Source organism: Rhinolophus sinicus, chromosome 12, assembly GCF_057876585.1.
Source record: "Rhinolophus sinicus isolate RSI-liver-muscle chromosome 12, RSI-T2T, whole genome shotgun sequence".
NCBI classification, from domain to species: domain Eukaryota; kingdom Metazoa; phylum Chordata; class Mammalia; order Chiroptera; family Rhinolophidae; genus Rhinolophus; species Rhinolophus sinicus.
This window is the reverse complement of record NC_142512.1, coordinates 26,609,602-26,624,728: the sequence shown is the minus strand read 5'-3', so window position 1 is coordinate 26,624,728 and position 15,127 is coordinate 26,609,602. Positions and strand designations below refer to the sequence as shown.

At 37.0% G+C, this 15,127-nt stretch overlaps 1 protein-coding gene across 18 annotated transcripts in view; it reads right to left on the bottom strand.

Moving 5' to 3' along the window:
- Window positions 1-15,127, bottom strand: part of ACACA (acetyl-CoA carboxylase alpha) — a 259,377-nt gene that overhangs the window by 75,753 nt on the left and 168,497 nt on the right. For all 18 annotated transcript variants that reach the window (XM_019732514.3, XM_088802082.1, XM_088802081.1 and 15 more), the window contains one exon: window positions 13,508-13,654. In XM_019732514.3, coding sequence (XP_019588073.3) covers window positions 13,508-13,654 — 147 coding nt within the window. The remainder of the gene's footprint in view (window positions 1-13,507; window positions 13,655-15,127) is intronic.

Genomic DNA, 15,127 nt, shown 5'->3' with positions numbered 1-15,127 from the left:
TGACACGTTTCTTTCTAAACCCTCCCAGCTCTCTCCTCTTTTAATCTCCTTCTATATGAGAGCCAGTCAATCCTTCTACTTGTTTATTCGCTAGTTCCATTTCTTTTCTGTTCACTCACACCCCAGTTACAGCTGCAGTTTTTCATGTCTGCCTGTCTGTTTCCCTATACCTGGATAAGTAATGTTTTCCATTCTTTTTTCCCCCCCATTTGTTTCTGTCTCCCCTCACTTCCCAGCCCCACGACTTGCCCCCAAATACAAAGCGACGAGATGAGCATTCCTGGTCCTGCCTAATGGAGACCAGCCACATCTGCAGCCTTGGTCCCTCATCCCCAGGCTGCTGCATATCACCTCATTGGGGAGCCGGCCATCAAGAAGGGCCATTAACAGATGTAAATAGCAGCATCCCTGGAAAGCCACATGCATCACCCAGACTCAACCGGGCCAGTGATCATAAGCTCTGAGTACACATTCCTCAATCCAATTGCACATCCACTGTAATCAGGCTGGTTGAAGCTTTCCACACAGCTATTTGTGATTCTCAGCATTAAGAAATATATATATGAAACACCCACAGATAAATATAAGCTATTTAATATATTGTACCATTGGCCAAATACAAATCAAAATGGATATAATACACAGCAAAAAATCCAATCACCTTCTGAGATAAGATATTACTTTATCTGTTCATTAAAGACAGAGAGAGGAGAAACAGATCATCAAAAAAAAAAAAAATAGCACAGAGAAACTCCAAATATCAGGATAATTTTGGTCGTGGTTTTTAAGAAGCTGGTTAATATAATGCCTGTGTGTGTGTGTGTGTGTGTGTGTGTGTGTGTGTGTGTGTAGAATATTTTACTGGCCTTCTCACGTGGCCCTCTAACCCAACATCTCTTTTGTTTTTCCGGAAGGAAAAGCTATTTCCTCGAAATGCATTTGTAGTTTGGAAGATTGGGTTTTACACTAAATTTTATGATATATTAACCTTAGCCACCTAGGCCAGAAGCAGCTTAAGACACAAGCCCTGAAGAATCTACTTCAGCATTTGCATGCTAATGCAAACATTGTATCTATGTGGCACTGGGCAGGCAAATAATACTCTTATCTTTTATTACCGAGGGACTCTGTGTCACTTGGGCAGTCAGTTCAGCAATTGGCCAGGTCATTATGCTTACAATATTGACTTCTAATTAGGTGTCAACACAGCAGCACCAAGGACACACTACTCTTTATCAGTGTTCTTTCCAAAGTGTATTCCTCATCGACCGCCCCCTCCCCCCTTAAAATGTACCATTACAGGATGGGAAGTGCTATTCTAGTCTGTATCGTGAGATTCCTTATTGGAAAAGATTAAGTTTTGAGTAATCATGATGGATAAACATCTAAGAAAGCATCTAGTGCTCATTTACATTAAAATTTATTTTAATTACTAATTTATTTTATTACTAATCAAATGATAGGTCATATAATGGTAAACACGGGCTTTGGGGTCAAACAAACCTACATCCACATCTAGGTCCCATCACTTATTAACTGTGTGACCTTGGGAAAATTAACTTTATTGAGCTTCAACGTCCCCGCATACAAAATTAATAATACCTATGCGTTTGATGAACCTATGAGAAGCAGTAACCTATTATACAACTTCAACATACAAAGTTTGCCTCTTTCTCTTCCTCTCAACCTTTCCAAATGTACCCATTCCAAAAAGGTTCATTCAAATTCCATTTCCTCAGTAAAGATTTCCCTAGCCTAAAGTGACCCATTTCTTCCCCGATCTCCTACTAAGACCTTCATGTAGAGAATTTATTTGGCAATTCATCATATACTGCCTAGGACCACTTTTAGCTTGCCAGCTTGAACCATTATATCATCTCCTCCAGTGCCTTAACAGGATCCCTGCACACAATACGGGAGTAATAAACATTTGCTGGTTCCATAGTCATTTCAATTTTTTAAATGATACTTGGAAAACAGTCAACACCAAAGGCTTACAACATTGTCCGTGACTTATCTCTAGGGATCACAGAATACAAGTCCTGAACACATCAACTATTTATTTTTAAAAAATAACAATAATAGCTACTATTAATTGAACATCTATGACATACTGTACTATACGAAATGTTGACAAATACTGATAGTAGTTAAGAGGTTAAGCTGGGGAGTGGCAGCCTGTCTTGGTCTAAATCTCAGCTTTATACTAGCTGTATATCCTTGGACCAGTCACTTAACCTCATAGAGCCTCAATTTTTCCAATCATAAAATGGGGATAAACAGTATCTTTCTGAAGAGATTGCTGTGAGGAATACCACATTAAATTAGTACAGAGACTGGCTTACAAAAGAATATCTATTATTATTATTATTAATTCAAAAGCAGCTATTACTTTCGCCATGAGAAAACTAAGGCAGAGAAATTAAGTAATTTTCCAATATATGGTGATGGAAGGAGAACTCACTCTGGGTGGGGAACACACAATGGGATTTATAGATGATATAACACAGAATTGTACACCTGAAATCTATGTAACTTTACTAACAATTGTCACCCCAATAAACTTTAATTAAAAAAAAAGAAATTAAGTAATTTGTCTTTATAGCTAGTATGAATTGCTTATTTTTTAAAATAAGATTTGCATAATTTTCCTTTTCTAGAGTAATTAAGTAGGTATGTTCCAGGCCAGTGCCGCCACTACACTTAGCTGAAACAATATGGGAAGATAAATATCAGTTATACCATAAACATGAATGTCATTGACACCTAAGTGCAATATGGTATCCTGGACTGGATCCTGGAACAGAAAAAGGACAATGTAGAAAAACTGGTGAAATCCAAACAAAGTCTGTATTTTGCTTAATAGTACTGTAGCAATGTTAATTTATTTGTTTTTATAATTATACCATGGTTATATAAGATGTTAACATCAGGGGACTCTGGGTGAAGGCTATATGGGAACTCTCTGTACTATCTTTGTAACTTTTCTGCAAATCTAAAATATTTTAAGACAAAAAGTTAAAATAACAAATGTGATGACAAAAACTATTTTGAAGGGAAGTAAAGTGGTTCGTGAGGTCATTGCTAGTGTTCTGGATAGCCTTGTAAAATGAGGGCTATGAAGACTATGAATAGCATTTAAAAATACCCATGATGCAGTACTAAATTTGAAGAATGGGCATAACAAAATTGACTGTATACTATAATATTGTGAAAGGCAAAACAGTGTGGTGGTTAAGGGCACAGACTCAGAAGCCAGATTGGGAGAATATGAATCTAATAGAATCTGACTCTGACAGAACAGAGATTCTGTTTTCTAGCCATATAACCTTAGGTAAGTTACTAACCTCTATGTGCCTCAGTTTTCTCATCAGTAAAATGGGGGTTAATAATAACCTACTCTATTAAGTTTGTTGTAAGGACTAAATACATGGTAAACTTTAGAATAGTATCTGGCACATAGTAAGTACACAGTGAGTGTCACAACACACTAACTAAAAGCGGTTGGGGGTAAAAACAGAGACAAAGACACACAGCAAAATGAGATGATAGTTATTTTAGGATGATAAGATTGTATTTTTTTTCCATTTTCCAAATTTTCTTTGTGTTTATATTGCACTGATAACTTAAAATGTTTGTAAATTAAAAAAAGTTAACTGAGAAAAGACTACCAAATACCTCTTCATTGGGTGACAAGTACGTGGGAGTTTATATTATCTCTAGTTTAGTGTATAATGGATTTTTCACATTTCACAAGAACTGACTCTAAATTTTAGTCATAGTACAACTGATCATATTTTTCTAATGTTAGAGAGATATAAACATATGAAAATTGAAAATCAAAACTCATCTCAAAGGGAGAAGAATATGAGGAACTGTCTTAGTTTATTGGGGCTATCATTTCATTTTTTAAAAAGAAATGCTCTGCAGTGATGTGGTAGAATGTAAACATATGTATATATAGGTTTATACAATATTAATAGCTCCACCTGAGAGGTAACTGCTTCAGTGTTTTTCTGGTCTGATGGTTAAATACATATTTATACTTTTAAAGTCAATATTTGTACAATAGACAAGAACACTGCCTATCAGCTAAATACATATTTAGGACTGTACCACATGTATTACAAACATGTACTAAAATCGAAAGCTTATATTTATACAGAGCCTTTCATCTTGAAGGGGGCTAAAGAGCTTTACAAACATATGTACATAAAAGGACATTTGCACTGAGAGGCAGGCAAGGTTTCAATTCACCCACTCCCCTATTTCTTCCAGCAGTCCGGGATAGAAACACATGGTGTCAACAGATGCAGCTCTGTAACAGCTGCAAAGACATGTAACACAATAATCCACTTTGTGATGCACAATCACTGAAAAAGCGCTTGCAACTTGAGAATAGCAACTGCTCTCCTCCAGGGTGGAAGCACCACAGCCGTCTCCAAATTTGTGTTTTTAAATTATTCTCTACCAAACTCAACTAATCACTTGACAAAATTGAATTTGATACTGGAAATGGTTTCTGAATGCAGAAATACTTTCTGTCTGATGAGGAGAACTGGGTTGAAAAATGTTTCCTCCTGCCCTGGTTAGATTTAGAGAAAAAAAGAAAAAGGGTCACAACATTCAGGAGAAATGGTTCAAAATATTCTAAGAATAGCTTTGTCTCAGTGGATTGGGTCATTACTTCAAAAGATGGTCATATCCCCCCCCCCCCCACTTAATTAGGACACTAAGTTTTTCAGTCAAATTACTTTATATAGATGGGTCTATTTATATTATACACACAATGGAGATTTTATATTGAAAATTCTGCAATCACTATAAAAGCATACATAAAGTGTGACAACGTGATTAGGAACGTGACATTCATTGATTTCACCTCAGCCCAAGTTGCCTTGTACATTAACTGAAAAATAATAACCAAAGGAAATTCCATCACTGAATCCCCTTGTTTTGGCTTCTCTCTCCTTCCAATGTTTTTACACACATGAAACCTAGTGAAAATGATACTCCAGGACTAAGGGCTAAGGAAACAACAAAAGGGGGTTGTGAGAGTGGGTGGGCTTGTGGTCTAATGAGTTTTTGGTCCTGGCAGTGCCACCAACTTCTTTTCCTGACCACTGCCTCTACGGAGGCACTGACTAGCCAAGTGGTTTAGGCACTTACTGCCAATTCATTAAGATAGCCATAGATCATTGAAAAAATATTTAATTTCAGATGATTTTAAATAACAGAACATTACGATTAGCAGGTTTCTTAGGTTTAGGGTTATCAACCTAAACTAATTACCTTAAAGCGAAAAACAGATGAAAATCAAGAGTTACTGTGAATAAACTAAGGATAAACTGAAATAAATATGTGCTTGCCTCATACAAGTTCTAAGGAAGGAAATATTTCTTTGGCCACAGTCTGATTCTGGAATAAACACACGCCAAGTGAGGGAGGAGGGGATGGGGAGGAGAAAGCAAGCAGAAGAGAACAGTCTTATTTAACCGTTTTTATGTGGGTAAAATGATTTGTGCCACAGTATTTCCATAAGAAGTGGGACCATTATTTTCCTGTAGAAACACATTTGGTTTGAAAAGTATCACTGGACAAGACGTGAAAATCAAACCGAATGAATTATTCACAACCTCCGATCAGAGGTGATCATTATTTCTGATGCTTCAAACAGTGATTAGGATTCTGCCCTGAGATGTCATTTTCTCGCTGGGTAACACTAGCGATACAGAGAGGCATTATCTATCTATCCATATATGTATTTTTTCTCCTGGGAGGACCTTGGCTTAATGTTACTATAACAGATACTAAAAACATGATAATATTAACATTTATTCTGATGGTGCCCATAAATGCCATTAGCCTGACACAAAGTGTCGACACTAATTATGACCCAAAGTTAACACCAAAATTGACATCAACATTAATTGTACTATCAGTGTGAACAGAATGTGGAAGTGCACACACACATACACACACGCATATGCACTTTCCAAAGCTGCTGTTACTACAGAATAAAACTGTATTAAGCTCAATAAAGAACTCTGAAGAGAGGGCTCCGGGATAAAACAGGAAAGGATTTTGTTTTTAAAGGTGTAAGAAGCATCCACCAGCTTTCGCTATGCTGTGGGAAGTAGGAAGGGTATATCTTTGCTACAGTTGCCTTTTTTATAGCTATCTCCTCATTTTAAGTTCAGCTGTAATAACATCTTTCTACACAGACTTTAAATATGGGTTAGACCGTGGCTGAGATGCGGAAGCTTTATTTTCCAGGCTAAAAGTCTAAAAGTTGAGTTTTTCTGCCAAAGCCTCCAGTAGCTATTGTTCTACTACTGCTAAAGGCAGGAAGATAACCATCCTGCAATGCCCTGGAGCAGCAATACAAAGCACCCTAGAATGTTAGAGCTGAAACAGACCTAAGCATCATCTGCTACGTAAAGAAAACTAAGGCTCAGAGAGAAGGAATCTGAACTTGGGCTCCTTTGTGATGCACAATCACTGAAAACAACATGTTACCTTTTTTCCTCTTTTGTATCTTGTACAGAATATTATATCTTCACTTTAATTAGATGCTGCCAAAAATAATTACAATTTTAACTCCTGTTAGAATCTCATGGAAAAACCACACTTGATGAAATATTAGAAAATACTCTATAGGTGCTAAAATGTGTATTTTTAAACCATAAGGCAATATAATATTTGATTTCATTTGTGCCATTTAGGAAAATCATGCTGAAAAAATGTCAATGCCTTTTCCATATTGTATTATCTGCTGGATATCATATTCCATTGCCTAGTGTTGTATGATCTCATAAAAGAGCTGAAAACAATTTTCTTAACAGCTGAAAAACTCTTTTTTTCATGCTTGGCTAATTCAAAAATGGCTGAACAAACTTACCTCAACCCTTCTAAAAAGCGATAAAAGGGTAAGAAAAATATCATTTTTAGAGCAAAAAATTTTCATCCCAGAGTTAACTCTGTGAAAATGTTACCAAAGATTAGAAACAATAATTTTGAACAGGGGAATTATTTCTTCCTGTAATATTTATATACATGAAACCACATTAATTTTATGCCTGTACACACAATGATTTAACAAACATCAATTTTTTAAAAAAACATGCAATGGAGCACATACAAACCAGTGGTGTTGGAGAAATGGGGCACAGGAGTAACACGTTGATATGGAAATTAACCAAGTTGCCTACTACAGTACAGTTCAAGAAGTCTTGCCCATTAATCACATAAACCAATGTTGAACTCGGATGCTCCATGCCACACCTCATCCTCTGCTGTCATCTGTTGCTATCCTGATGTTCACTATTGCTTCTAGTTGGCGCTGTGTAGTTTTCTGATATAGGGTATGGCGTCACATCCTTCTTCAGTAAAATGTTAAAAGTTAAGATGTATGAAAATTCTGGCAAGTACATTTTTTTGTTTAAAGGCTAGCTCTAGGACTTACTTTTGAAAGGAACTGGGGAAGCCCTCCACAAGAGCTGCATTAGTGGGCTAACGAATATATTAGGATTTTCAAAGTTAGTCAGGCTCATTGGGCCTTGGTTTGCTACTAATGAAATGGGTCAAACTCAGCTAGTGAACCTGGTGAGAAATCTCCAACACCAAAAACAGTCATTCAGAAGGAATTCTAAGAAAAGTATATGCATCCCAAAAGAACAGTGCTAGAAATTCATTAAAAGTAATGCCATGGCAAGATGACCTATGTTTCAAAATTAGCCTCAATATTTTTGTAATGAGGGACTCAACTTTGGTTCTGAGGACCATTTTAGACAAAGACTTGTAGCCAAACGTATTCACTTAGAATTAGGATAAAAGAAGAAAAGCACATACTAATTTTAAATAGAACTATCTCACCACAGATTCTATCATCTCTTTTCTCAATACTTGAAATACCTATCCTGCTAGGCCTAAAAGGATTCAAAATTGGTTTTTTGAAGCCTTTGACGAAAAAGAAGGCAAACACAAATTATGAGTGTTCATATGTAATCAGTGGTATGTGATACTTTTCTGCTGAGGATCTCAAAGCACTTCCAGTCTCCCATCTTCAGGGACAGATTGGCGGCAAGGACCATTAGTCAGTCTCTATAACTTGAACAATCAGTGCACAGACCATGGTTGTTTTTCAGGTCCGCTTTTATCAGGTCTATTTCAGAGCTCACCTTCAGCATACTACAATACAAATTTGCCTCTTTTCCAACATATATCTCAAAGACTGACATGGACTCAATTTACACACCCAGCATGAAAAGGTAAACTGATTTCGAAAGAATGAAACAAAAGCACAGTAAAATACATCCAAATTAGCTTCACATTCATGGAGCTATTCTGAGGTTAAAACGAATAAAACAATACACAAAAGTCTAATGTTAAACTAGAAAAATATTTGGGTTCTGTGTGCATGAGAAATGGTCAACACTTTCCTTACCCAAGCCCACAAATATATACACACTCTCTGCAGTCAGAGTTTCAAAGCATAATGGGTTCCACTAGACTCTGAATCCAGGGTAACCCAAGCAATTCCTTTGAGAGTATGGAAAATGTCAACCAAGTGAATTAAGACAGGGTTATAGTGGTTTTTCTAAAATAAGAGGTCCTTTGGGTTAAGAAGCCCAGCCTAGAACTGTCAAAATGGACCTACTAATTAATTTCTTTCAATCTTTTAGGTTTACATAAGCTTACCAACTTCCTTTCCCTACCTAACTCCTACCTTTTTTGGGGGGGGTGGGGGGAGGTTATACTCAAATTACAGATTCCAAAGGATTATAGCAACATATAAGTGAGGAGCTGTCTCAAATGGTAAGATTTGTTTAAGCTAGTCAGTAGATGCAGGGGTTTTGAAATATCACTCTATATTTTTCTGTAACTTTGAAATATTTTATAATTAAAAATTTAAGATGCGTATGCCTTGGTGGATTGGACATCAGCACATTGCTAACAAATATAGGCAAGGCTGAGCAGTTCTAGGACTGAATTCCTAATCCCCACCATTCCCACCATTTCACCCCCAAGAATATAAAGCAGAACTGAAACCAAGAAACCAGTTATGATGGCGGCTAGTCTTTAATTTACACTACTTTTCTTCCTCCTCGATCTTCTTCCTAAAAAAATGTTTCCTTTAAAAAAATGTATAGAGCCAGGATCTCCACCCAAAGAGCTAAAAACGCAATTGCATATTGTAGGAACACCAGGCAAAGCCTACCATAACAACTGAAAAAAAAAAAAATGAAAAAAAAAGGAAGGATACCGCTGGATTTGCCTCACCAAACAGGGCAATTCAAGGGGCTTGTCTGAATGCTAAGCTGCTGAGAAGGAAAAACCCTGACACCTAGTGCCCATCAGAAAAAATGAAGCCTTGGAGCCACCACAATTCTTAAGTGTGGGAGTGTGTGCAGGTGATCACCAAATTGCAGTCAATTTGGAATATATCTGCCTCCCAGAAAAATTTTAAGCAAAAAAATTTAATACCATGCAAGAATTCCAGTCTCTAATCACCAGTCCTCTTTTGAGTACACATCTTGTACCTAATTTCTATAAATGCTTCTAAACACAGCATCTTTTTCTCATCTCAGTTTTTCATTATGACAGGAGTGATGAGAGGGAATGGATGCGTTCATATTGTTAAAAAGCCCGTGTTCTGAAACAGGAAGGAAAACAGGGTCCTAATTTCTACCCACACTAAATTTACTAGAAAAGTTGCATCTCCATCCTATCTTTCATCACTGCCCAATTTAGAGATTCATGATCTAGTTCACAGAGCTGTTAAAGGAAATATAATAAAAGAATGCTAGTGACGTTCCAGAACAAATAAGAACAGTCTCAAGAAGGCTGGTATTTTTGTCCTACCAGGCAAAGTTAAGTTGTTCTCTGTCAAGTCTGTGACAGCCCTTGGCTTGATCTAAGCCTGAGCCTTTTAATAACAGGATTTAGTGTGAAAAGCAGTTGCACTGGATTGTGAACTGTTACTCAAAATGTTCCCACCTGCAATTACAACTTCCACCAAATGATCAAGACAGGTTAGCAAATTGGCAGGAAAATGAAAACAAGTCCTGCAAAATCAACTGTTGGTACAACTGTTGGTTAGCTGCGTGTCTTCTGTATCCAGGCGCAACAGCACGCATTCATCTAGCTGTGTATTTACATACAGTGCTCATCGCTCTAGCATCACAGCAGCTAGAAATGATACCAGGTTAGTCTAGGCTGCAATCACATTTTCCTCAATTTTTATCTTTACTCGAAATTATTAAAAAAAATAAATCCTGGACAACTCATCTTTGGTGCTATTTGCAAGTAACAACGTAGTTCACAGATGAGGCCTACATATCTTTCACTCCTACTCTAAATTCATACTAAACGCAATGCCATTCAAATGTGACAATGAGAAAAATGTGTTCTCCTATACCTTCAGTTACATCTTTCTTGATGGCGAAAGGACAACTAGGAAAACATACAGGAGAGGGTAGCTAACACTGCCTCAGAAAAGCTCTCTTTCTCCTGCTTTTACCACGGGCACAATGTTCAAAATGCAGGTCACACCTCTGCTGAAACAGCCAATATTCCTCCTCAAATGGCAAACAAGTTACCTAAAACTAAATGGAACTGAATTGTTCCAAGTTCTGGTCCTATCACCATTTTACCTATTTACTGTCCTGGAAAAAAAATTGGGAAGAAAGACTGGCCACCCATAAAGCCGATGGTCTGATAAGCGCAGGTTTTCTGCCTTTGATTATGGGGAAACGCATCTCAATTCACGGGGAAACTCTGCAGGAATCTCGTTTTACCTTTATTCCTTATATCCATGTGCTAGCTTTTAAACCCAGAAACCCCAATCCTTCAAGGTAATGCAATATCAGCCACAATGATGACCTGGTAAAGCCATCACCTTTGGAGAACACCACATTATAATGATTTAATGTCTCTGTAGCATCAATGCATTTACATTGAGCCTTGGCTCTCAGAACATTAACAGGTCAATTTTTTATTCCTTTTTTAATAAAACTATTTCTCAAGGCTCTGTTCAGATACCCACTCTCTTTGGGACAGGACAGATTTGCTCCAAATCTCATCAGCATGAGCTCTTTTCTTTCCCCTCACATCATTCTTGGGGTAATATGTAGAGTGCCAGGCTCATGACAAACTTGTCTCTTTGGCCAAAGAAAATTAAACTGCAATAGCTGAAAGTCAACTTGCCCTGATAAAACTGGGCTCAGCATGAGGAAATACATCCTATTGACATGTCGTCATCTCTTAGGCACAGCTGTCCCTCAGGAGCTGACTGCTGAAATGCCATCTTTAGATTGGTCAGTCTCTCAGTGGACATGCTCCATTGTATGTTCAAGCTATTGGTAACAGAGTTTGAAACTAATACCCCAACCTCATTCCTGTCGTGCGGTGTCCCATAATCTAAGCTCCGGCCACTGACTGACTTCACCAGCCATCCCGGGCATTACTCACTAACTGCTCACAAAAGGACATCAGTGTCACTCCTCCCGAGCTCAAAGACTCAAAAATAGCAAGCTAATGCTGAGCCTCAATCCTAGTCTGTCACTTGAAGAAAAGGAAACGTGAACAAATAAAATAGGCAACTAAGGAGGGGAAAGAGTAGAACAAGAAGAAAGTATGAACTGACAAAAAAGCAAAAAAAATATTTTTGGAATACTATTCAGATTTCTGGCTTTCAAGATGATTAAAGCACTGGGGAAAGAGAAACAAGGCTCCTGTACTGACTCAACTACTCATAGCTGTAGTGTAAGACATCTCTTTTCCATCAAGGTTTGCTGGGTGTTAAAAAGGGTTAAAAAAAACCTTTAATTTTTTTTTATTCGTGTGTGTGTGTGTGTGTGTGTGTGTGTGGTCTGTGGGTACAGAGTCCCGTATAATAAGACTATTTGTATTCATACTGGCAGAGTAAACACTACATGTTCATGCCCAGGCAGCTCTGTGCTTGTAATTTCAGCAAGAACAGCTCTGTCCCTCTGGGACTTCACTATTCCCCCAGTCTCCATTCGCTCAAACACAGAATGAGAGCAGAGAGAAAGCAGGAGAGAAAGATCATGGCAAGAGGTTTCACACAGCACTGCCGCTAGCTTTCACGTGGCCCAAAATCTCATTCTGTGTTTTAATTACATTAGTTAAAACCGTTTTCTCTCAGCCCCATGTTCACAAGGGTGCCTTCCGTTCCTGAAGACTACACTGTTCAATGAATCAGAATTTAAGTCTAGCACAATGAAGCTTTGCTGTTGAGGGGCTCACTAAGCACATGCTACACACAGTGGCACAAACCTCTGCTTCAACTTAGTGTGTTAATGAGTATATACCTACTCTCGTCAAAATTCTATGCATCCCTCCTCCCTAGCCTCTTGCCTTTGCTATTTGTCAAGGCGTTAGATTAGAACTCCTACAAGTATGATACCCTCCATCTGGTCCAATGACTGCATCCATCTTAATACCAAATCAGCTATTTTTGGCATCTACTGGTGTACTTACTGAAACAGCCATACACCTTGCACATATAGCAACATTTTTTTTTTAAAAAGATACTGCATGAAATGCGGAAAAATGCATATTATCGCCATAGGTCTACCCAGCTTGTTTACGGTGAACACCCAGGTAAAGATTACTCCTTTTAAGGAATGAGATTTATCTAAGGTTGAAATAAAAGCGTATCTCTGTTTTGGTTTATTACTGTTATAACTGTACATTAGAAGCATATTTAAAATCAGGAAGAATCTCAATGCATAGAGGTAGGCATAGGGTATGGGGTAGCATACGACTTTATATCATTATGAATAGTGCACTATAGGAGAAAGGACTCCGAGGCTAGAAAATGCATTCTTGGAGAACTACCAGAAATGAGTTGTCTGGTATTTTCTTTCATGTTTAAACCTCTGGTTCTGATTGATCTCCTTTAAGAAACGAATATATTTACCATGCTCACAACAGCACTAGATCAAATTACCTAAGCATAAAAAAAATACCAAAGTATGTATACTAGTATACAAATAGGTACCCAAGTAAAGAAAAATACCAAGCAAAACAATACTTTAAATGCTTTTATTATAGGAAAAAAACTCAAAATTTCAAACATATACAAAAATAGAGAAAATAATCTATTCCTATGTATCTAGTATCATCTAGCTTCAATTAACAACAGTCAATCTTGTTTCATCCACACTCATCCTCCATTATTTTGAAGTAAATTCTAGATATTAGATCATTTCATATGTAACTATTTTAGTATGTATATCTAATAGAAAACAATACTCTTTTTTTAAAGTCAAAATTATAATATCACTTTATAAAAATGTAATACATTATCACACTTAAAAAAATTAAAGAGTAAATTCCATGATATCAACTCAACGGTCTCTCTCTAAAGAATTCTACCAATGAGACTACTATGCTGCTGCCTCCTCTTGGATCTTAATACTATTTAATGACCATCCCCATGAAAAGCTGACACTAGTGGGCACAGAGATAAGATACTTGCCTCATTTCCTCCTGGAAGCCTGTTCATGTGGACCAGTTGACCTTGATCATCCAACACGAGCTCAGTATACGTCAGCATGTCAGAAGGCAGAGGTGGTGGTGGCAGGAATGCTTGAGTGGACATAGACTCCCAGAGTTTGATCAGGGACTAGTGGAGGAGAGAAGTTTGACTGATCAGTGACAATCAGCATTTAAACATGGACACAAATAAATACTAAGATTTGGTCAATCTGTTTTTGCTCTTTCTTTCCCCAGGGTTCTGCTGAGTGTTCAAGCATTAGACCAAATTCTACAATTCTCATTCTTAGGTAAAATAGACTTATAATTATTTTTCACATAATATTTTTTACATGCCAAAAATCACTCAACTTTTCCAACAAAGTCAAACCACTGAGAGATTCTGAATACAGCATTAGAGCATTAACAAACACACCATAATTAACAATATCCTAGGAAAATTAAAAAAAGAAATTAACATCAATCTCCCTTTAAAAAAGGAAGAAAAATCCTAGAGAAACTTAGCAATATAAGAATAACCAGGAAAGTGACATGATACGAAGAACCCCAAGAAGGCAAGAATAAAGTCTGTACTAGAGGTTCAGGAGAAGCAACCTTTTTCTAATATCTTTTCAGAGCTACAGGCCCACAAGCAGGAATTAGCTCACTAGAGGTGTATGGCTATTTGTAAATGTACAAGTCAATTCTGTTCCAACTTGAGTACACAGATAGATGCACGTGTCCATTTAAAAACCATAATGATTTCCGTGCCAACTTCATATTACCAAAACAAATGCCTCATGAAGTGGGAACTAGTTCAACTGTTTCTTTGCTTGCCTCAAAGCAACATTTAAAGCCAACACGACTCATTCATACCAAATGTCCTAATTACTGTGTTTATGTCTATTCTATAGGAAGAATTATATGGAATGCGATTTCTACTTATAGCACTGGAAGTGTGAAAACAGAATCAACACTCAACTTTTAGGCTAAAAATGCCAGTAATGCTGAATGAAGGTAGCTATGTTTCAAGAGAGAAAACTTGTAAACAAGTGGTTCTATAAGGAAATCTCTTCTATTTGTGAATACAGGAATTACAGAGACTATTGACCAAGGCCACATATATTACTTCAGTAAAATTCAAATGTGGTAATACGGGTGGTATTAACTAGGAGATTTGGGAAAATCCTATATTCATAGATTTTTTTCTAAGGACAAATTCAGTGTTCTTTTGAGACTTTATTCTTTATCTGTTGCATTTTCTGCTGGAAGATATACTTTTCTTGCCTTCTATTGATGGAATAAAAATCTGCAGCATAGAGATGATTCACCATACAGATCAAAGGAATTTATTTTCATATAGAGGATAAGACTTCATAATATCATATTTTCTCATGCTAGTTTTTATTCAGCTATAATACATCTCCCACAAAAGAAATGATACTTTAAACGTGTACTATGGACTCTATATCCATTTGTATATGTTACCTGTATTGATTCTCATCATATTAACCTAGGCTATTGGTTAGAGGCCTGGGTTATCTTGGAAAATAGGAAAATGAGAACTAGAGTTTCAAACCTCTTTAATATCCATAATTTGAATATAGGCTTAGGAAATACATAC